This window comes from Hypanus sabinus, chromosome 8 (genome assembly GCF_030144855.1).
Source record: "Hypanus sabinus isolate sHypSab1 chromosome 8, sHypSab1.hap1, whole genome shotgun sequence".
Taxonomy (NCBI): Eukaryota; Metazoa; Chordata; class Chondrichthyes; order Myliobatiformes; family Dasyatidae; genus Hypanus; species Hypanus sabinus.
Genome location: NC_082713.1, coordinates 73,279,808 through 73,302,552, shown reverse-complemented (window position 1 = coordinate 73,302,552; position 22,745 = coordinate 73,279,808). Strand labels below are relative to the sequence as shown.

The window sequence follows — 22,745 nt, the reverse complement described above, 5'->3', positions numbered from 1 at the left end:
GCAGGTACTGTAGCACCGGTCTGGGTTGGACGGTACCGCCACTGCATCCTGCAGCAGTCGCAATGCCGCGCACAACAGCCGGCAGCGGCACCGGATTACCCAGCAGGCGCAGCCGGCCGCGCAAGCGCAGTACACCCGATTCAGACTTCAATGGCGGTCTGTGTCCTCTCCCGGCTCTGTCTCGGGTCAAATGGAAGATCCGTGGCTTGTCGCTTCTCCAGGGTGAGTGCCGATAAAGAGAGGGGCTGCTGAGCTGGGGGTTTGGGTGCGGAGAAGTTGGTGTGCTAGCAGCCGCACGACACTGCGATCGCAGGCCTAAAGGCGACCGTGCAGATTAACCCTCCCCATGCCCAACACTCTCGACCTTTACCCTATCCTTTGCCAGTCTTTCCAACCCCCCCAGCTCACGCTGACTCCTCCCCGCTAGCCTTTCCTACCACTCAACTTGCCGACTCCCCAATCCCCGCCTGTTCTATCCTATCCCTCCCTCCCCTCCCCATCCACTCCACTCCCCACCTCATCCGCTCCCCGCCCCATCCTCTCCCCTCCCCATCCCTTCCCCCTCCTTCTAGCCAACCCCTCCCCATCCTCACTCCTCCCCTCCCCATCACCCCTCCTCTCGCCCTTAGCCCTCCTCTCCCCCTCACCCCTCCCCATCCTCACCCTTCAAACCAGACTTCCTACTCCTTACCATTATAGTTGGGTAAAGAAGTAATAGGAATTCCTTCTGACCTCTCCCCAAGTCCTCTGACCACCAGTGTCTTTTTCTTCTTTCCTCATCCCTCCAGACTAACGTGTTCTTTCCTCTTATTTTGTTGTTCCTGGCCCCTCTTTACCTTCTGTTCTTGCCTGTGCATTCTCCTGTATATGAGTGTTTTTTCTGCCCTCCATCTATCCATCCTCCATGCCTTGCATTCTTTGGACAGTGCCTGCTCTTTTCTCTCCCTCTTGCTCTCCTCAACTACATTGCTGCTCTGTACCTGCTTTCATTCCTTTGTGTATCCATGTTTCAATCTTGCGTGCTTTCTTAAACCCTTTGTTTCTTGTTCACCTGTCTCTGGGATGTGTGCCTCTCATCCTACCAGATAACCATGCTGTTCTTTTTTTCAATTACTTTAACCCGCGTTCATTTGCAATGAGGTCTCTTGCTGGTGTCCTTTCCACTCTTATTATTTGTAACTTCTTTGTGTTGCTGGGTTGTGTCATTTCTTTTGCTCCCTTTTTTCTGTCAGATACTGCAGATACTTCCCCTGCATACTCACTTCCCAATTCACCAGTGCCACTAGTCTTTTATTCCTTATCCTCCAGCAGTTTTTTTGCTCTAGATTTAAGCATCTTGGATCTCTTAGCTTACTCTATCGTCAATAATTTGAATTTAAAACTTACTCTGTTGTCTATGTTGAAATTTTCATTTGTCTCTTTCCTCATGAACTGAGTAGTTCAAAATATTTGCTTTGAATCACTTAAAGTTTTTTTTAAATCACTGCTGTATGCTTCTGTAATCAATTCTTCTTTAATCCAGGAATTATTTGAAATTACTTGCTCTCAGTTTACTTTGTGGACTTCTCCCCATCTTGGATTACTGTCAGCATCAATTATCCTTGTTGTTCTTCAATTCTGACTTTTCAGTCATCTCTTGCTGGCTGTGTCTTCAACCATCAACACCACAACCTCAAATACTAAAGGGCATAGCTTGAAGGTGAGAGGGTAAACATTTAAAAGAAATGAGTGAGACAAATTTGTTTTATAGTGTTAGCTGTCTGGAACACACGGCTGGGTTGGGCGTGGGGAGAGGGGTAGTTGTGGGGGTGTAAAATACAACAGAGATACTTAAGAACTATCAGTCAAGCACATGAACTGCATTACCTGCAGGTACATGGAGTTAGTTTAATTTAGCACAGGCATTTCTAGTGCTGCACTGTGGCATATCAGCATCACACAATCTTAATGACAACAGCAAACTCTTTGAAGTTGCCACCTGCACTAACATACAAAACATTGTGTACACATCACAAACAGCACTGATCTTTGTTGAGCACTAAGCACAGATATCCAATCACAAAATCACATTTGCCACCCTAACCACTTGCTGCACTCTCCACCTGCTAACATTTTGTGATTCACATACAGGAACACCTAGTTCCCTTTGTACTTTGTTCATATGCAATCTTTCTGGTTAGATAACAGCCTGCCTTTAGATTTGACTTAGCAAAATGGATGACCTCACAATTTCCCACATTAAACTCCATTTGCAACTGATCTGCAGAGTCCAAGTACCCTCATCGCAGTATGTCCTTCCACTTAATTTTTGTCTGCATCACCTTGGATAGCTTTCACTCTGCCACCTGATTCAGATCATTAATAACAATTGTAGATAATTAACCAATTACAGCCTATCCTCGATATATGCGGGGGATACATCCTGTGAATAATTATTTAAATAGAGAAAACAGGGTTGCGTTCTGGAGGGCCTTCTAAGTAAGTTTTATCTGTAATTTATTCACATTTTCATACCAATACGATACAAAGGCAGTACCACAAGGCAACATTCGTATTATATTTAATCAATTTAAGGTATTATTCGATGTAATAAATCATAAGAAGTTAACATACTAGGGTGTACTAACAATGGCAGGTGTGTTGGCTCCAGGAGATGAGAGGTTGTTGTGGTGTCTGGCAGCTTTACATGGATGAGGTGGATGGTTGTGTGTTGTCAGGATCATCAGAGGTCTCAAGATGGCGCTTATGGAGTGAAGCAGTTTCAGGCTTCGCTCCAATCCTTTTACTTTTTTTTACCTACAAGCACCCCCTAATTGATCTGTTGATACCTATTCTAAAGGGGTTCAGACATATGAAATCTTTTTCAATTGTTTGAATCATTTTCAACTCATTGAAATGTCTAAAGAAAAGAATTGAAACAGATGAAAGAACCATTACCTTTGGAAGCAATTGCGAAACTTATGGACAACTGGTGAATAAATTAACCTCAAAGCTTTCTACGTTTGATGAAATTTTAAAGACACTTGACGCAAAACTTCAATCACTTACACTGGATTCACAAAAACAACAAGCAAGTATTTTAGTTCTTGAAGATGCCGCTGGCTAGAGAGATCACAGAATTGAAACTCTGCAACAACAGCAAGCTTCGTCTTCTCAACTGCTGATCGTTATAAATCTAAAATCACTGATCTTGAAAACCGCTCTTGAAGACAAAATCTCCGGATAATTGGGATTCCAGAAAAATTCGGGAATGGTGATCTCACTGTATTTTTCTCCAACTTTGTAATGGATGTCTTCGGCTCAGAAGTACTGGATACCCCTCCAATAATCGACCGTGCACATCGCATTTCTTGTTTTCAATCAGCTTCAGGTTTGAAACCACGACAAGTAATTCTCCGGATCCATTATCCTCATACCAAAGAATGTTTGATTCGGGCTGTCCGGAAAAAGGGTATGATCAGCTTTCAAGATTTTAAATTCCGTATTCTGGAAGACTATAGTCCCGAAGTTTTAAGGGCAAGAATGGCTTTTAAATTGATTATGTGGGAAATTCATCAGGAAGCGCTGTTATTTCCAGCACAATTGAGAGTTACTCTCAAAGATGGGACTTATCGGCTGTTCAAATCTCCAGCGGATGCTCAAAGATTCCTTGAAGAATAATACTTTTTTTCTACTATGGGTTGACTAATGTAATAATTAGTTTATAGATTTGGATCTTTTATAAAATGATGATTTTTTTACGTGCTGGCTTACACGTATTTCTTACGGTTAAAGTCCATTTTTGGTTTATTCTGAGTTTGTTCTTTTTATATTATTATTCTGTTAGTTTTGAAAGTAACTCAGAGTTTTCTTTTAAGTTCATATTCACTTTTTTATATTTTTGATGTTTAAGTATTAAGATTTTTAAAATAAAAAACTTTTCTAAGATGTCATTTCTTTTCCCCGAAAGTGCTTGGATACGTCACATCTGTTTTGATGTGTCTGAATAAGTTTAAGGACTTTCTTTTAAAACATTAATACAATATTATCCATTTATGGGTTTTATTGTTTTAATTTTTTAAAATCTTTTTTATATATATAATACTAATTTTATACTTTAATCTTTGTTATACTAACCCTTTCTTATGATATGGGTGGTTTGTATCTTTTATTTAACTTTTTTGTTTGAGTTACCGTCTTGAGACATGGGGGTAAATTTAGTATTAGATCGCTTGCTTGCCTCTTTTTGGCTTTTTTCCTGGGGTTTTGAGGGTGGAGGGAGGGAGATTTTTCTTTTTGCTTGCTTCACACTTAGTTTTACTTCATGGGCTGATTCGCAACTACAAAAATGGTTGCAGTGTCCTGACTTCCGGTTCCTCCTTGAACTTACTTCCATCTTCCGGATTCATGAGTTCATCTTTTTTTTAACCTTATGTGTTAATTGTAATAAATATTGGCAATATGGATAAGATTATTAATTTTGTTTCTTGGAATACTAATGGTTTAAATCATCCGATCAAATGGAAAAAAATATTCAAATTATTCCACAGAATGAATGCTAATGTTATCTTTGTACAAGAGACTCATGTGAGGAAGGTGGATAGTCAACGTTTTTTTAGGTTTTGGAAAGGACAATAGTATCACTCGAATTCCCAAGCCAAAGTAAGAGGCGTTTCCATTTCTATAGATTCTTCAACCTCCTTTATACACTATGAAACAATTTCAGACCCACAAGGTAGATTTTTGCTTATTACTGGTCTACTTTTTAATCAAAAAGTTGTTTTAGTTAATGTTTATGCTCCAAACACTGATTGTCCTGAATTTTTCCTAATTTGAATCAGTACATGCTGATAATGGGTGGGGATTTTAACTGTTGTTTGAACCCTTTGATGGATAGATCTAAGCCCACCCAAACTCTTCCAAATAAATCGGCCTCTCTTATTAATTCCTTTATGATTGATTCTGGAATTTCCGAAATTAGGCATTTTTTACACCCCAATGACAAAGAGTTTTCATACTTTTCTCATGTTTATCATAATTATTCAAGAATTGTTTACTTTTTTATTGATCACCATTTACTTACAGATGTTGATTGTAAATATCATTACCATTTCTGACCATGCACCTTTGAAGCTATCTATTAAGACAATGGACTCATCTACTAATGCTAAATCTTGGAGGTTCAATTCTATTTTATTGCAGGACTTAGACTTTCTTAATTTTATTAAACAACAAATTGATTTGTTTTTCTCAACAAATTCTACAGCAGAGATCGCTAGTGGAATTTTATGGGACACTTTTAAAGCATTTATTCGTGGACAGATTATTTCCATACTCTGCTGGAGTTAGGAAACGAACTAATTCTAAAATATTAACATTGGTTGATAAAATCAAAGCAATTGATAAGATTTATTCAGTGACCCCCAGCAAAGAACTTTATAAAGAAAGAGTTGAACTTCAAATGGAGCATGGTTTGTTGTTATTCTCTTCGATTGAAAATCAGTTAATTAAATCTAGAACCCAGTTTTAAGTACATGCAGTTAAGTCTGGCAAATTATTGGCTAATCAATTGAAAACTGCTTCGGTTAAATGACAAATTACTAGGGTTCATAAACGAGCTGGCACTCTGACAATCGACCATAAAGAGATAAATAAAGCCTTTCAAGATTTTTATTATTCTTTATATCAATCAGAATTTATTGAGGATTCTTCTATAATAGATGAATTTTTAAGAAAATTGAATATCCCAAAATTAACAACAGAGGATAGTGTATTCCTAGATGCACCTATTACGGAAACTGAAATAAAAGAGGCTACTTTTTCAATGAATTCCGGGAAAGCTCCTGGTCTGGATGGTTATACTGTAGAATTTTTAAAATCCTTTTCTTCTATACCCTCTCCTTGGCTTTGTAAAATTTTTAAAGATGCGTTAACTATAGGTAAATTGCCACAATCTTTTTATGAAGCTTCTATTTCTTTAATTCTTAAAAAAGATAAAGACCCCACTGAATGTGCATCCTATCGGTCTATATCCTTGCTGAATACGGATTTTAAGATTTTCAGTAAAATTTTGGCCACTAGATTAGAAAATATATTATCTCAAATTATTTCTGAAGATCAGACTGGATTTATTAAAAACCGCTACTCATCTTTTAACATTAGAAAATTAATTAATATTATTTATACTCCTTCACCCAAAATACCAGAACGTGTCATTTCCTTAGATGCTGAAAAGGCATTTGATAGAGTTGAATGGCCATATTTATTTAATACATTGCAGCATTTTAATTTTAGTTTGAAATTTATATCATGGATTAAATTAATATACTATCAACCCTTGGCTTCGGTCTTTACCAATAATCAAAGATCTTTTTTTTCAGTTATTCCGTGGTACAAGGCAAGGTTGTCCTTTAAGTCCTTTACTATTTGATACTGTTTTGGAACCCTAAGCTATAGCCATTTGTGAATCACCTAATATTTTGGGTATTACTCATGGGGAAGGGACGTATAAGATCATTATATGCTGATGATTTGTTACTATACATATCCGACCCTGAGAGATCTATTCCTGCTATTTTGTCCTTGCTTGCTTAGTTTAGTAACTTTTCTGGTTACAAATTGAATTTTAATAAGAGCAAATTATTTCCATTAAATATACAAGTTCCAATTTATAAACATTTACCATTTAACGTTGTCACAGATTATTTTACTTATTTGGGTATAAAAATTACCAAAAAAACAAAGATTTATTTAAAGTTAATTTTTTACCTTTAATTGACAAAATTAAGCAACTTGTTACCAGGTTGTCTCCATTATCTTTGTCATTGGTTGGTTGAATTAATGCTATTAAGATGATGGTATTACCCAAATTCTTATATTTATTTCAAGCATTGCCAATTTTTATTCCTAAATCTTTTTTTGATATTATTGACTCCAAAATATCTTCCTATCTGTGGCAGAACAAAAATCCTAGACTAAGCAAAAAATATTTACAGAAGCCTAAGAAGGAGGGTGGTTTGGCTTTGCCAAACCAGAGATTTTACTATTGGGCAGTTAATATACGATATTTAATATTTTGGACACAAGAATCGACTATAGCAGCTTGCCCACAATGGGTAAGTTTGGAATGTAAATCTGTACAAGACTTTTCATTGATTTCAATTTTAGGATTTTCACTTCCTTTTTCTTTATCTAAATTGAATAAACAGATAACTAATCCTATAGTTAAACTTACATCGCAAATATGGTTTCAATTTCGTAAATTTTTTGGCTTGAATAAGTTTATCTTATCAAGCCCTATAATATCTAACTTTCTTTTTCGGCCCTCTTTTATGGATCAAGCCTTTGTTTTATGGAAAACAGAAGGTATAACATGTTTTCGTGATCTATTTTTAGATAATAGTTTTATGTCCTTTGAACAGCTATCTAATAAATATAATTTAACTAAAACTCATTTTTTTAGATATTTGCAAGTCAGAAATTTTTTGAATAATGAGTTACAGTCTTCCGAAATTATGTCCATCGGACATTACGGAAATTTTTTTAGCTCTGAATCCTTGTCAGAAGAGTTTAGTAGCCATCATTTATTTATAATATGATCATGAAAATACAACCAGAAGTATCAGAAAAAATTAAGAAGGAATGGGAAAAAGAACTTCATTGTCTTATACCTACTGAGCAGTGGGGGAAAATTTTACAATTAGTCAATTCTTCTTCTATTTGTGCTAAGCATGCCCTAATACAATTTAAGGTTGTACATAGAGCTCATATGTTTAAGGATAAACTTGCTCGATTTTATTCTTATGTTAATCCAACCTGTGGCAGATGTCATTCTGAAGTTGCTTCATTGACCCACGTGTTTTGGTCTTGCCCTTGTTTGCAAAATTACTGGAAAGGTATTTTCGGTATTATTTCAACAGTTCTGAATATCAATTTTCCAGCTGCATCCTATTACTACAATTTTTGGTTTACCAATGGCAGATAATAGTCGTTTATCCCCCTCAGCTCGACGGATGATTGCATTTATTACATTAATGGCTAGCAGATCTATTCTACTGAATTGGAAAGAAATTAATCCTCCAACTATATTTCAGTGGTTTTCTCAAACTATCTCGTTTGAGCTTAGAAAAAATTAGAAGTGTTGTCTTTGATCCTTAAGTTAAATTTGAAGAAACTTTGGAGACCATTTATTCAACATTTTCATACGAGTTAAATTGTCTTTTCCTAAACCTCACTTTTATTATCCTTAATTATTTGGATGGAGGTTCGGAGTTATTGGCACTACTGTATATATTTGACATTATGCAATGGCCCATGTTGGTTAGTTTTTTTTTCTTTTTTTTTGGGTTTTTTTTTACTTTTGTTCGTAATTACCATGAGTTTGGGAGGTTATTATATATTGATTATCATCTATTTGAATGTTTGTTTAAACTATTAACTATGTACTCTCAAACTCTCTGTATTCATGTTTCATTTATGTTGGTTTAAAAATTAATAAAAAGATTTTAAAAGAAAAGAAAGGATCATCAAGGACAGTAAGGGGTGAAGGAAGACTCACCTGGCCTCTTTCCAAGATTCATCAATGTTGTTGATGGCATGTCTGATGTTGAAGGACTTCCACCATTCCCTCACCGTTAGTAAACTCCCGGGAGTTTCAAAATCTTCTGTTGCTTGCAGCATCTGAGAGATAGTTCGCTGTAAAAAAAAATGCCTTGAATTTGGATAGCACACTTTGGTCGAGTGGTTGAATCAGTGATGTTGTGTTAGGCGGCAGGAAACGCACTGTTAGGTCAGGATGGATGCTGTCCAAATGTTTAGGATGGACTGGCGCATTGTCAAGCAACAAAAGAACTTTAAAGGCAAGATTCTGTTCCCGGCAGTAGCGTTCAGCCTCAACAGCAAAATTATTAGCAAATCCATCTTCAAAGATTTGACTAGTGACCCATGGCTTTCTTGTTAGCTGCCCAGAGTACAGGAAGAATATTCTTACTCAAACCCTCAAGAGCATGGGAGTTTAGTGAATTGTAAACTAAGAGAGGTTTCATCTTACAGTCTCCTTCGGCACTGGAACAATCTATCCTTTGCTGCTTTGAAACCTGCCGCAGTTTTTTCATCCTTACTTAGCTAAGTACGTTTCGGCATATGCTTCCAAAAAAGCCTGGTCTTATCTGACGCCACTCTGTTTATAATTTCCAACTTTTTTTTCCAAGTGTTAAAGCAGTTTTCTGCCACTTGGCTGATGGACTAGGACTTGACATCGGACACTTAGGAGGCATAGTTAAATATTTCAAGCACAAAATCACTGCAGCATAGGTAAAAACAACAAAAGTTTAAGAGCGCAAGATCGTGCGTCCATATGTTGCCAAAACCAATGCGAGACTGGTGTGAGTGAGACGTGAACACGTTACTTGTATTGGTGGGAAAGCAGTGCTCCTCGCATAACTGAGTTTTGGATGCATATAAAGAGACATTGGTAGAAATAGGTTCCTTGTATAAGTGTGAATCTGCATAATCTGAAGACACATATAACGAGGATAGGTTATACTGCTGTCAGCCTAAAGAAGGGCTTGTTTATTCTAACTGTGCTTATAAGATGTTCAAACCATGCTGGCATACCTCCCCAACACCATAAACTCCTACCTTTTGCACCAGCTTTTCAAATGCTTTTGAAAATCTAAATGCTGTATATCAGCAGGTTTCTCTGACTCTCTTTGTTTCATCCATGAAGATTGTTAGCAAGTTTGTCAAACACAGTTACCAATCATAAGATCATGTTAACTTAGTTTGATTGTGTTAAGCTTCCTAAAAAAGCAGCTATTTCTTCCTTGATTTCAGAGATCAGTGTCTTGCCAACAAAGAAGATTAAGCTAACACTTAACACAGTAGGTCAAGAAAAACATTAAAGTCAAAAACTCAAGCATACAAAAATGCCTTTATGTTTGAGTCCCATTTATGGTTTTCCAATCCACTAGTATGTTCTAGGAACTAGCTGTGTTTTGAAAAATGGTTCTACTGTTTCTGAGGTAACTTCTTTTAAAACCATCTTACTTGTCTGTCTTTAGTCCCATTAGTTTTTCCCAGTACATTGCCCATTATGATACTTGTAGCGTGTCCTTCCATTCTGTGTGAAACTAGAGTATCAAGTATCTTTGTGGGATATTTGTGATATCCTCCACCTTAAAGACTGATGCAAAGTATTGATTTGATTTAGCTAGCATTTCTTTGTTTCTAGTTAATCTCTCCCTGCCTCTCTCCTCCCCCCTTTTTTATATTTCATTAGAAGCTCTTACTGTTTATTTTGCTATTAATTGCCAGTTTTCTCTCATTATTTTTCTCCTTCCTTTTTAGCTTTTTGGTCTTTCCCTGTTGCTTGTAAATTTCCTGGTCCTCTTGCCTGCCACAAGCCACTTTGCCGTTTTTGTAAGCTTGAATCTTTAATTTAATGCTTTTCTTGACTCACTGTGTTAACTACAATCTTGCTCCTGGATCTCTTTAATTGGGATCATTTTGTGTATGAACCATCTGTTTAAATACTTGCCACAGCTCATCCACTGACCTATTCCTTAGCCTTTTTTTATCCAATCCACTCTAAATACTCCACCTTTTATACCATTATAATTGTCCTTATTTATATGGAAGATGTTGCTTATGAACCTCTGGCGTTTACCCTTGAAGTGCATCCAGAATTCCTCTATGTTGATATGTTGCTTGCTAGGGGATCCTTAAACAATAATTTTCTTTCTTACTCATGACCAAATCTAAAGAGCCTGTTATCTGGTAGGGTCTTTCTTCTTTTACTCTAAGCAACAATTCCCGATGCACTCTACAAATTCTTTCATGAAACCCCTGTGTGTTTAACTAATCCAATCAAAATGCCAGTGGAAAACATCAACAATAATTCCTTGCATATCCTTGATATTTTCCAATTAATGCTCAATTGGAATTATGAGAAACAACACCTTGTTCTTTGTAAATTTCTCCCTCCGCTTTATTTTTGCGCTATTTCTTATTTTTACCCAAATTGTTCCAACTCATTCACTGCATTCTATTGATACTCAATAGTATATGTATTCCTTTCTTGTTAAACAAAGCTACCCTATCTTCTTTCCCTCTCAATTGCCCTATGTTTCTTTAAAAGTGCAATTTTTAACAACGTTATTTGTTTTTCATTGAATGTCTAGGGTAAGTGATTAGATTCTTTCGTGATGGAGGTTGTCGTTGCCCACTACTTTTGTGGTGCAAATGTTGCTTGCTACCATCAATCTGCAACTGAATATTTTTTAGGGTAGTGGTAACCAGCCAAGATCCCCGGAGGCAAGTTCAACCTACTAAATCGGTTAGTCACTCGCATGCGCACCGGGGAGAAAAGACCAGAAGTAGAACCCCACAACCTGGAAGTTGAAATAATGTATGTACACTGTGTAGTTTCATTTAACAGAATCGGGAAGATTAAGCCAAAACCGATTTGTAGAAAAAAATCGACATGTACACGCATGTGCACATACGAGCCAGCGCAGGGCTTCATAGTCATGGTAGCCTTTTTCGGGGAAAACACAAGTGTCCCGTATTCGTCTGCTACTTTTGTCCCTTATCTGGGAGTGAGAAAGTTGGCTCATAACTACAGACAGCCAGACTGTAACAGTCTGTGAGATGTCTGTCAGTAAGACAGCTTCTGTACTTAGATTTAATAATTTTCATCTGTTTCAGCAGAGCACCCTCGCAAACCTCCTGACAGACTGAATATTTGAATGAACAGTTTCCTTTGTTAGACTGAATGTTGAATCTGCCATGTTTTTCAGGTGTTTCGTATTGGTAAACTGTTACTGAGACACCAGTATAAGTTTCAGAGGTACACAAGATAATGACACCACTGTTTGTTTGTTTCCCAGTTATTTACATTTTGGGAATGTTGGAATTTAAAGGGGGAGAAGTGTTCTAATGTGAGCATTATAAAGATATGTTAATACAAATTAGGATAATGATAATATAGCAATAACCCTCGCTGCGGAAAGCTGTTTGTAAAGAGAGGTTGCTTCTGGGTTGCGGGGTTTTACTTCATGTCTTTTCTACCGCGGTGCATGGCAGGGGAGCTACACACATGCACAGTGGGCAGAAAGAATGGAACTAAAACTCCGCAACCCGGAAACAATCTCTCTTTATAAACAGCTTTCGGTAGCGGTAGTATTTCTATATTACCGTTATCCTAATTAGTATTACTTATTTTTATAATGCTCACATTACAACAGCATTTGTGTATTTATTTTTCATTTCTTTTGGGATCTACTGGGAAAGTCTCAAAGATTGACCGGTCGATCGTGATCGACGGATTGACGACCACTAGTTTAGGTCTTGCTGCATGCAGACATGAGCAGCTTCATTTGCTGAGGAATTGAAAAAGAAATTCTATTCTCAATTATCAGTAAACATTTTCTACTTCTGACATTACGGTGGAAAGAAAGTTATTGATTAAACAACTGAAGATGTACATCTAAGACTGCCCTGATGTATTCCTACAGTGGTGTCTTGGATTGAGATGAATGACCTCTGCCACTTACACCTATCTTTCTTTGTTCAGTGTGTGACTCCATGAAATGTTTTCCCCTTTGATGTATGTTGACTACAGTTTTACCAGGATGCCTTAAGGTCAAGAATAGACACTCACACCTAATCTCTGATACTCAGTTCTTTGTCCATGTTTGTCTTAAGGCTGTGGTGAGATCTGTCATGCGGTCTTGGTAAAACCCAAACTGGACATTAGTAATTTGGTTATTGGTCTATGTGTGCCACTTGAAGGCACCATTTACAACGGGTTCCATCTTTTCTGAGTAATTGATTCATTTAAACCCACGTCCGTTTCAGCTGTCAAGTATCTATCTCTGCTAATTCCAGTTTCCAGTAAGCGTAAAGAGAGACAGCTTGGAAGCAGGCCAATCTAAACTAATTCCATCTGTCTGTACATGGCCCATTTCCTTCTATTTCCTGTCAGTTTTTGTATACCTAAATACCGCTTAAATGTTGCTGTTCCATCTGATTCTGCCAGCAACCCTGACTGTCTGTTTGAGGACCTACCACTTTGTGATGAGGGAGAACACTCCCCATTCATATCTCCTTTAAGTTTGCCCCTCTCACTTTAATTTGATGACCTCCAGTATTTGACCTTTCCGCTTTGGGGGAAAGCCAACTCATCTATCTCATGTATCTCATAATTTTATATTCTTCTATCAGATCACTGAAGCTCTGGAGAAAACAATACAAGTTTGTATACTCCATTATGCATATAATATATTTCATTATATGTAGGAGCTTCTTTGGCACCCTGTCCAAAGCCTCTATGTCCTTTCTATAGAGCAGTAAAGAGAACTGCACGCAATGCCCTCAAATATGTAACCAAAGATTTATTCACCAACATTACAACTTACCAGTATTTATACTCAATGCTCAGATCGATGAAGGCAAGCATTGCCTTATGCTTTTTTTTAACCACCCTCCGGTTGTGTTGCCATTTACAAGTAGGAGTGAATTTGTATGCCACAATTCCTCTGTATGTTAATGTTCCTACGGGTCCTACTATTTACTGTAAACTGCATGTTCCTCTTTCGTTTGACACCCCAAAATATTTCATCTCATACTTGTCCAGATTTATCTCAATTTGTCATTTCATTACCCAAGTACTCAACTTGTCCACATCCTACTCAATCCTTGACAGCGTTCCTCCCTGTCCAGAACTCCCATCAATTTTTGCCTAACATTGCCTAATATTATAACAAACAACAGATGTCCCAGCATGTATCCTTGTGGAAAATCACTGCATACACTAGAGTTTGATCTCTAGTCAAAGAAACACCCATCCTTCACTACCCCCTGTCTTCTATGACCAAACAAACAGTAAACTGGATATTCAGTGAGGCTTTGTGTGTGGAAAATCATGTATTATAAATTTGATTGAGTTTTATGAAGAGGTACCTCAAGAATTTACAAGGGCAGAGTAGCAGACGTTGTCCACAAAGTCCCACTTTGTATGCTGGCCTGGAACGTGACATCCATCAGGTCCACCATGAGTTACCCAGATACAGAGTTGGCTTGGTGTAAAGAGGCAGAACATGGTATTGTTTTGTTTTTCAGATTGGAACCCTGTGACTAGTGCTTTTCTGTATGGATTGGTGCAGGGTCCACTGTTGTAAGAAACAATTTGTGAACCCTTTGCAATTACCTGGTTTTCTGCTTTAATTACTCATAAAATTGAAGTCACAATAATAGACAACAATCTGCCTAAACTAATAATACATAAACAACTGAATTTCTTTTCGTCAATCTTGAATATACCATTTAAACAACAACAGTCTAGATTCAAAGTACACGAATGTCTGGGGTAGTGTGTTCCAAAAATGCTATTTGGCATTGGGTGTTCCAATCAATGAAAGCAGATTGGAGGTGTGGATGTATAGATGGCCTGCCCTGTAAAAAAGACAGAGAAAGTCAGGTTACTGACAGAGCCTGCTCTTCTCAGGAAACATTTGTTTATGTGCACCATGCCTTGATCAAAACAGTTTTCCGAGGACCTTAAAAGAAGAATTGTAGAGATGTTTGAAGCTGAAAAAGGCTACAGAAGCATTCCTAAATACTTGAGTGTTCATAAGTCCACAATAAGAGAAACTGTCCACAAACGGAGGCAATTTAATACTATTGCTACTCTTTCTAGGAGTGGACATCCTGCAAAGATCACACCAAGAACGCAGCATGCAATGCTGAAGGAGGTGAAACTGAACCCAAGAGTAACAGCAAAAGACCTGCTGACATGTTTAGAACATGCTAAAGTTTCTGTTCATGAGTGAACACTGAACACTGAACATGAGTGGTTTTCCTAGAGGGACATCATAGAGGAAACCACTGCTCTCCAAAACAGTGCTGGATGTCTCAAGTTTGCAAATGACCACCTGAATGTGCCACAACACTTCTAGGGCAGTGTTCTGTGTACAGATGAAACAAAAGTTGAACTTTTAAACAGAAGTATACACCTCTATATTTGGCGGGAAAAGGGCATAGTACACCAACACCCAAACTTCATCCCAACTGTGGAGCATGGTGGAAGGAACATCATGGTTTGGGACTATTTTGCTTTCTCAGGGCCTGGGCAGCTTGCAATTAATTCAAAGTTGTATCAAGACATTTTACAGGAGAATGTCAGGGTAGTAGTCTGGCACCTGAAGCTTAGTAGAAGTTGGATGATGCGACAAGGCAGTGATCCAAAACACATGAGTAAATCAACAACAGAATGGTTTAAAAAGAAGAAAATCTGTGTTTTGTAGTGGCCAAGTCAGAGTCCAGGTCTTAACCCAATTGTGATGCTGTGCCATGACCTAAAGAAGGTTGTTCATGCCTGGTATCTCAGAAATAATGGATGAACTGACACAGTTTTGTATGGAGGAGTGGTATAAAATTCTTCCTTGCCATTGTGCAAGTTTGATCATCAGCTACAGGAAACATTTGGTGGAGGTTATTGCTGCTAAAGGAGGTTCTACCAGTTATTACATATAAGGGTTCACATACTTTTTCCACACTGGACTGAATGATTAAACTATGTGTTTAATAAAGACATGAAAAAGTACAATTGCTTGTGTGTTACTAGTTTAGGCAGATTGTGTTTGTCTATTATTGTGACATATGAAGGTCAGACCACATTTTATGAGGAATTCATACAGTGCAAAGGGTTCACACATTTTTCTTGCAACTGTATGTACACTCATTGGCTACTTTAGTAGGTACACTTTTATACCTTGTTAATGAAAATATCCTATCAGCCAATCATGTGGCAGCAACTCAACACATAGGAGGTTAATTTGTTGTTTAGACCAAAGATCAGAATGGGAAAGAAATATAATCTAAATGACTTTGGCCGTGTAATGATCATTAGTGCTAGACACGGTGGTTTGAGTATCTCAGAAACTGCTGATCTGGGATTTTCACACGTAATAGTCTCTGTCTAGAGTTTACCGAGAACGATGTGAAAAACAAAAAACATCCAGTGAGCGGCAGTTCTGTGGGCAGAAACTCCTTTGTTAATTAGAGAGGTCAGAGGAAAATGACTGGATAGGTTCAAACTGACAGGAACTCAGAATTCCATGCTTTGCAGCAGTGGTGTGCAGAAGAACAGCTCTGAATGCACAACACGTTGAACCTTGAGATGGGCTACGACAGCAGGAGGCCACACCAGGTTCTACTATGTTACTTAATAAAGTGGCCACTGACTATAAATGTTAATACTTTGGATGGGAATTAGGTTGTATGATGAGACTCTGCATAAGTCTCAAACCTTGTGGAGCAGCCAGATGAACCTGCTCATCCTTTGCCTCCGGCCCCAACACCTTGACCATTTCAGTCTGGTTTGCTGATTAAATCGTTCTGCGTTCTCAGGCTCAAGCCACCGCCTTGTTTTGGCCCATATCTGATCTTTTCTATTTGGCCTGGCGCTTAAATGAGTCAAACTTTGGGTTTGATTGATTTAAGCCCCTCACCCACCCTGGCACTCCTTCTCTGCTACCTGTCTCACAGTCCTCCTGCAACGCTCTATCCTCGTATTTCCCAGTGTCCTCTGCTCTCGCCAGATTTAAAGACTTGCTCTCCACTCTATGTTAACAAGTAGAATACTGTACAATAGTCTTAAGTGCCCTAGCTATATATGTACAGTGGCATGCAAAAGTTTGGGCACCCCTGGTCAAAATTTCTGTTACTGTGAATAGCTAAGCAAGTAAAAGATGACATGATTTCCAAAAGGCATAAAGTTAAAGATGAAGCATTTCTTTAATATTTAAAGCAAGATTACTTTTTTTACTTCCATCTTTTACAGTTTCAGAATAACTAAAAAGGAAAAGGGCAGAAGCAAAAGTTTGGACACCTTGCATGGTCAGTACCTAGTAACACCCTCTTTGGCAAGTATCACAGCTTGTAAACGCTTTCTGTAGCCAGCTAAGAATCCCTCAATTCTTGTTTGGGGGATTTTCGCCTATTCTTCCTTGCAAAAGGCTTCCAGTTCTGTGAGATTCTTGGGCTGTCTTGCATGCACTGCTCTTTTGAAGTCTATCACAGATTTTCAATGATGTTTTTGTCGGGGGACTGTGAGAGCCATGGCAAAACTTTCAGCTTGCGCCTCTTGAGGTAGTCCATTGTGGATTTTGAGGTGTGTTTAGGATCATTATCCTCTTTTCATCTTCAGCTTTTTTGCAGACGATGTGATGCTTGCTTACAGAATTTGTTGGTATTTAATTGAATTCATTCTTCCCTCTACCAGTGAAATGTTCCCCGTGCCACTGGCTGCAACACAAGCCCCAAAGTATGATCGATCCACCCCCATGCTTAACAGTTGGAGAGGTGTTCTTTTCATGAATTTTTGCACCCTTTTTTCTCCAAACATACCTTTGCTCATTGTGGCCAAGAATTTCTATTTTAACTTCATCAGTCCACAGGACTTGTTTCCAAAATGCATCAGGCTTGTTTAGTTGTTCCTTTGCAAACTTCTGATGCTGAATTTTGATGGTGGGGATGCAGGAAAGGTTTTCTTCTGATGACTCTTCCACGAAGGTCATATTTGTGCAGGTGTCACTGCACAGTAGAACAGTGCACCACCACTCCAGAGTCTGCTAAATCTTCCTGAAGGTCTTTTGCAGTCAAACGGGGGTTTTGATTTGCTTTTCTAGCAATCCAACGAGCAGTTCTCTTGGAAAGTTTTCTTGGCCTTCCAGACCTCAACTTGACCTCCACCATTCCTGTTAACTGCCATTTCTTAATTACATTACAAACTGAGGAAGCAGCTACCTGAAAACGCTTTGCTATCTTCTTATAGCCTTCTGCTTTGTGGGTATCATTTATTTTAATTTTCATAGTACTAGGCAGCTGCTTAGAGGAGCCCATGGCTGCTGATTGTTGGGACAAGGTTTGAGGAGTCAGTGTATTTATAAAGCTTTGTAATTTGCATCACCTGGTCTTTCCTAATGATGATTGTGAACAAACCATAGTCCTAACAAGCTAATTAAGGTCTGAGACCTTGGTAAAAGCTATCTGAGAGCTCAAATCTCTTGGGGTGCGCAAACTTTTGCATGGTGCTCCTTTCCTTTTTTTCCACACTAAAATTGTACAAAACAAAAATAGTACACTCATCTTGCTTAAAATGTTGAAAAGAATGTTTCATCTGTAACTTTATGACTTGGATATCAGTTCATCTTCTACTCGTTTAACTATTTACAGTAACAGAAATTTTGCCCAGGGGTGCCCAAACTTACATGCCACTGTATGTGCCTAAGACTTCTGCACAGTACTGTAAATTTGCGGATAACGCCACAATTGATATAGCGGCTAATGAAGCAGATTACCTCAGTTTATAAGAGTATCTAGATCGATTGCGAAAGAGAGCAAACTCAGACAAGTGCGAAATAATGCATTTTGGTAAGTTAAACCAGAGCTTGAAATACCGAGTGATTGACATGGCCGTGGGAATTGTTGTAAAACAGTGAGACCTGGGGTACACTTACATTATTCCTTGAAGGTAATAACATAGTTAAATAGGGGGATGAAGAAAGCATATGGCGTGCTTCCGTTTGTTGGTCAGGATGAAGCACGTGAGTTGGGACACGATGTTACAGCTATGCATGAAGTTGGTAAGATTGCTTGGAGTATTGTGTACTTTTGTTTGCCATTCTATAGGAAAGATGTGACTAAGTTGGAGAGGGTGCAGAGCAGATTGAAAAGGATGTTGATGGAACTGGAGGACTTGAGTTATAAGCAAAGACTAATAAGCTTGGTACTGTTTTACCAATAGCAGGGAAGGGTGAGGAAATGAATTTATTTGTTGTTGTTCAGTCTTTAAGTCGAGTCCGACTCTTTATGACCTCATGGACTCCTGCACACCAAGCCTTCTTGTTGGAAGCTGCCTCTCTAAGATCCCCCAAGGATCATACGCATTGTCTGAGTAATATTATCTATCCATCGTAGTCTCTCATCCTCTCCTTTTACCTTCTGTTTTACCTAACATTAGAGTCTTCTCCAAGGAATCCTGTCTTTTCATGATGTGGCCAAAATATTTGAGCTTTTGTCTCATAATCGAGCCTCCTAGTGAGTAGTCTGGCTGTATTTCTTCAGTATTGACTTATTGGATCTTCTTGCTGTCCAACAAACTCTTAACACTTTCCTCCAGCACCCAAGTTCAAAGGCATCGATTCTTTTGTATTCAGCCTTACTAATAATCGAGCTCTCACAGCCATACATCACAACTGGAAATACCATAGACTTGACTATATGGATCCTTGTAGACAATGTTATGTCTCTGTTCTTCAGTATTTTATCAAAATTTGCCATTGCCGCCCTCCCCAGAAGTAAGCGTTCTTTAATTTTGTGGCTGCCGTTACCATGTATAGAAATCTTTGAACTGAGGAAGACAAAATTTGTCACTGCTTCCACTTCGTTTCCATTTATTACCACTGAGTTAATAGGGCTGGTCAATATAATCTTGGTTTTCTTAAAATTGAGCAACAAGCCAGCTTTTGCATTTTCTTCTTTCACTTTGATTAGAAGCTTCCTCAGATCCTCCTCACATTCAGCCATTAGACTAGTATCATCCACATATCTGAGGTTGTTAATATTTCGTCTGGCAATTTTGATTGGAAAATTTGAGTCCTCTAGACCAGCATTCCTGATGATGTGTTCAGCATATAAATTAAATAAGTGGGGTGACAGTATTCAGCCTTGTCGTACTCCTTTCCCAATCTTGACCAGTTTTTTTGTTCTGTGTTCATTTCTAACTGTTGTTTCTTGATCTTCGTACAAGTTTCTCATAAGGCAGATCAGATGTCCGGGTATCCCCATTTCTTTAAGGATCTGCCATAGTTTATTATGGTCCACACTGTTGAAGGCTTTAGAGTAGTTATTAAAATATAGATAAATACTTTTCTAGAATTCCCTCAATTTCTCCATTATCCAGCATAGGTTAGCAATTTGGTCTCTGGTGCCTCTTGCCTCTTCTAAAACTAGCGTGTACATAAAGGTTATAGATGAGCTTACAGAGGTTCATAAAATCATGTGCTGTATAAGACAGGTGGATGATCATAATCTTTTTCCTAGGTCGGTGAGGTTGAAAGCTAAAGGGCATAGGTATAAGGTGAAGTGGAAAACTTTTAAGATCTCAGAGTTAAGTTTTTCACACAAATGGTGAATGGAATGAGCTTCCTGAGGAAACTGGACCGAGGAAGATCAATATTCTTGTGGGCAGATTTGTTAGAGCTGTTGGGGATAGTTTAAACTAATTTGGCAGGGTAGTGGGAACCGGAGGGAAAGGACTCAGAATAGGATAGATTTAAAAAAAAAAGATAGCGTGCAGTCAGACTGTCAGGAAGGGCAGGTAGGTGATAAGGACAATGTTGCAGTCAGCTGGGTGAGTATCATTGCATTAGGGATGCAGAATCAAATACTGTATTCAAAGTGTAATATCTCAATGCATGGAGTATAAAAATAAGGTGCATGATCTTGTTGCACTATTATAGGTCGGGCAGGTATGATGATGTAGCCACCAGTGAATCATGGTTGTAGTTGGGAGCTGAATGTCCAAGGTTACATGTTGTATTAGAGGGATCGGAAGGTAGGCAGAGAGGGTGGCTTGGCTCTGCTGGTAAAGAATGGCAGGAACTCCATGGAAAGATGTGACATAGGATCAGAAGATGTTGAATCCTTGCAGTTGAGATGAGAAACTGCAAGGGTAAAAGGACCCTGATATACAGGCCTCCCAGTAGTTGCTGAGATGTGGACTACAGATTACAACGGGAAATAGGTGTGTCAAAAGGGCAATGTTATGATAGTTCAGGGAGATTTTAGCATGCAGACTGATTGGAAAAATCAGTTTAGTAATGGATCTCAAGAGAGTGAGTTTGATTCTTTCGAGACGGCTTTTTAGAGCAGTTTGTTATTGATCTTACTAGCAGACGAGCTATACTGGATTGGGTGTTATCTAACGAACCAAAGCTTAAGATAAAAGAACCCTTAGGAGGCAGTTATCATAGTATGATTGAGTTCAACTTAAAATTTGATAGGGAGAAAGTAAAATCTGACATAGCAATATTTCAGTGGAGTAAAAAAAAATTACAGTGGTATGAGAGAGGAGTTGGCCAAAGTAAATTGGAAGGAAATGCTGGCAGGGATGACAGCAGGGCAGCAGTGCAGTACGTTTTTGGGAAAAATGAGGAAGATTCAGGATAGATATATTCTAGAAATGAAGAAATACTCAAATGGCAAAATAGTGTAACTGGCTGACAAGGGAAGTCAAAGCTAATGTAAAAGCAAAATAGAGGCATACAACAAAGCAAAAACTAGCAGTAAAATTGTGAAGGAGGATTGGGAAGCTTTTCAAACGCTACAGAGTGCAACTAAAAGAATCATTAGGCAGAAAAAAGATAGCAAAAAAAATAGCAAACCAACCTAGCAAATAATATCAAAGTGGATAGTAAAAGCTTCTTCAAGTCTCTAAAAAATCAAAGAGAAATGAGAGTGGATATAGGACCACTAGAAAATGAGTCTGGGGGAATAATAATATGGGACAAGGAGATAGCAGATGAATTAAATGAGTAACTTGCATCATCAGTGTTCACTGTGGAAGACACTTTGTAGGCCTCCATTAGTTTCAATAGACTATGGATTTGCGCCTTGGAAAGTTTCCAGGGTGCAAGCCTGGGCAAGGTTTTTAATGGAAGACCGGCAGTTGCCCAAGCTGCAAGTGTCTCCTCTCCACGCCACTGATGTTGTCCAAGGGAAGGGCATTAGGACCCATACAACTTGGCACCAGTGCCGTCGCAGAGCAATGTGTGGTTAAGTGCTTTTCTTAAGAACACACACGCAGTCTCAGCCAAGGCTCGAACTGGCGACCTTCAAATCACTCAACGAACACTTTAACTACTTGACAACACGCCAACTCTGTGGAAGACACTAGCGGTGTACCAGATACTGAACGGTGTGAGAGAAGAGAGGTGGGTGCAGTTATTATTACAACGGAGAAAGTGCTCAAAAAGCTGAAAGACATAAGAGTACATAAGTCACCCAGACCAGATAAACTGCATCCTACTTCTGAAAGAAGTACTGGTAGAGATTGTGGAGGCATTAGTAATGATCTTTCAAAAATCATTGGACTTTGGCATGGTGCCAGAGGATTGAAACATTATAAATGTCACTCTTTGTAAGAACAAAGGAAGGCAGCAAAAAGGAAACAATAGACCAGTTAGCCTGACCTCAGTGGTTGGGAAGATGTTGGAGTCAATTAATAAGGATGAGGTTATGGTGTACTTGATGACACAGGACAAAAAAGGACAAAGGCAGCACGGTGTCCTTAAGGGAAAATCTTCCCATAAAAAGCTGTTGGAATTCTTTGAGGAGATTACATGTAGGATAGTTAAAGGGAATGTTGTACATTTGGACTTTCAGAAGACTTTTGACAGGGTGCCACACCTGAGGCTGCTTACCAAGTTAAGAGTCCCATGGTATTACAGGAAAGTTACTGGCATGTTTAGAGCATTGGTGGATTAGTGAGGTAGCGAGTGTGAATAAAAGAATCCTTTTCTGTTTGGCTGCCAGTGACTAGTGGTGTTCTGTAGGGGTTGGTGTTGGGATTGCTTCTTTTTATGCTGTATATCAGTGATTTAGATGATGCAATGGATGGCATTGTTGCAAGTTTGCAGGTGATATGATATTGCTGAAGGGGCAGGAAGCGTTGAGGAAACAGGAAAGCTGCCAAAGGACTT

General features: G+C 38.6%; 1 protein-coding gene across 2 annotated transcripts in view; it reads left to right on the top strand.

Annotated features, from left to right (window-relative positions):
• Positions 1-22,745, top strand: part of sucla2 (succinate-CoA ligase ADP-forming subunit beta) — an 89,504-nt gene continuing 66,759 nt past the window's right edge. The window contains exons 1-2 of one of the 2 annotated variants that reach the window (XM_059977338.1): positions 121-222; positions 16,823-16,878. In XM_059977338.1, the coding sequence (XP_059833321.1) occupies positions 16,876-16,878 (3 nt within the window). In that variant the 5' untranslated portion in view covers positions 121-222; positions 16,823-16,875. Of the gene's footprint in view, positions 223-16,822; positions 16,879-22,745 lie in introns of both variants that reach the window. The other variant, XM_059977337.1, reaches the window with a different exon arrangement.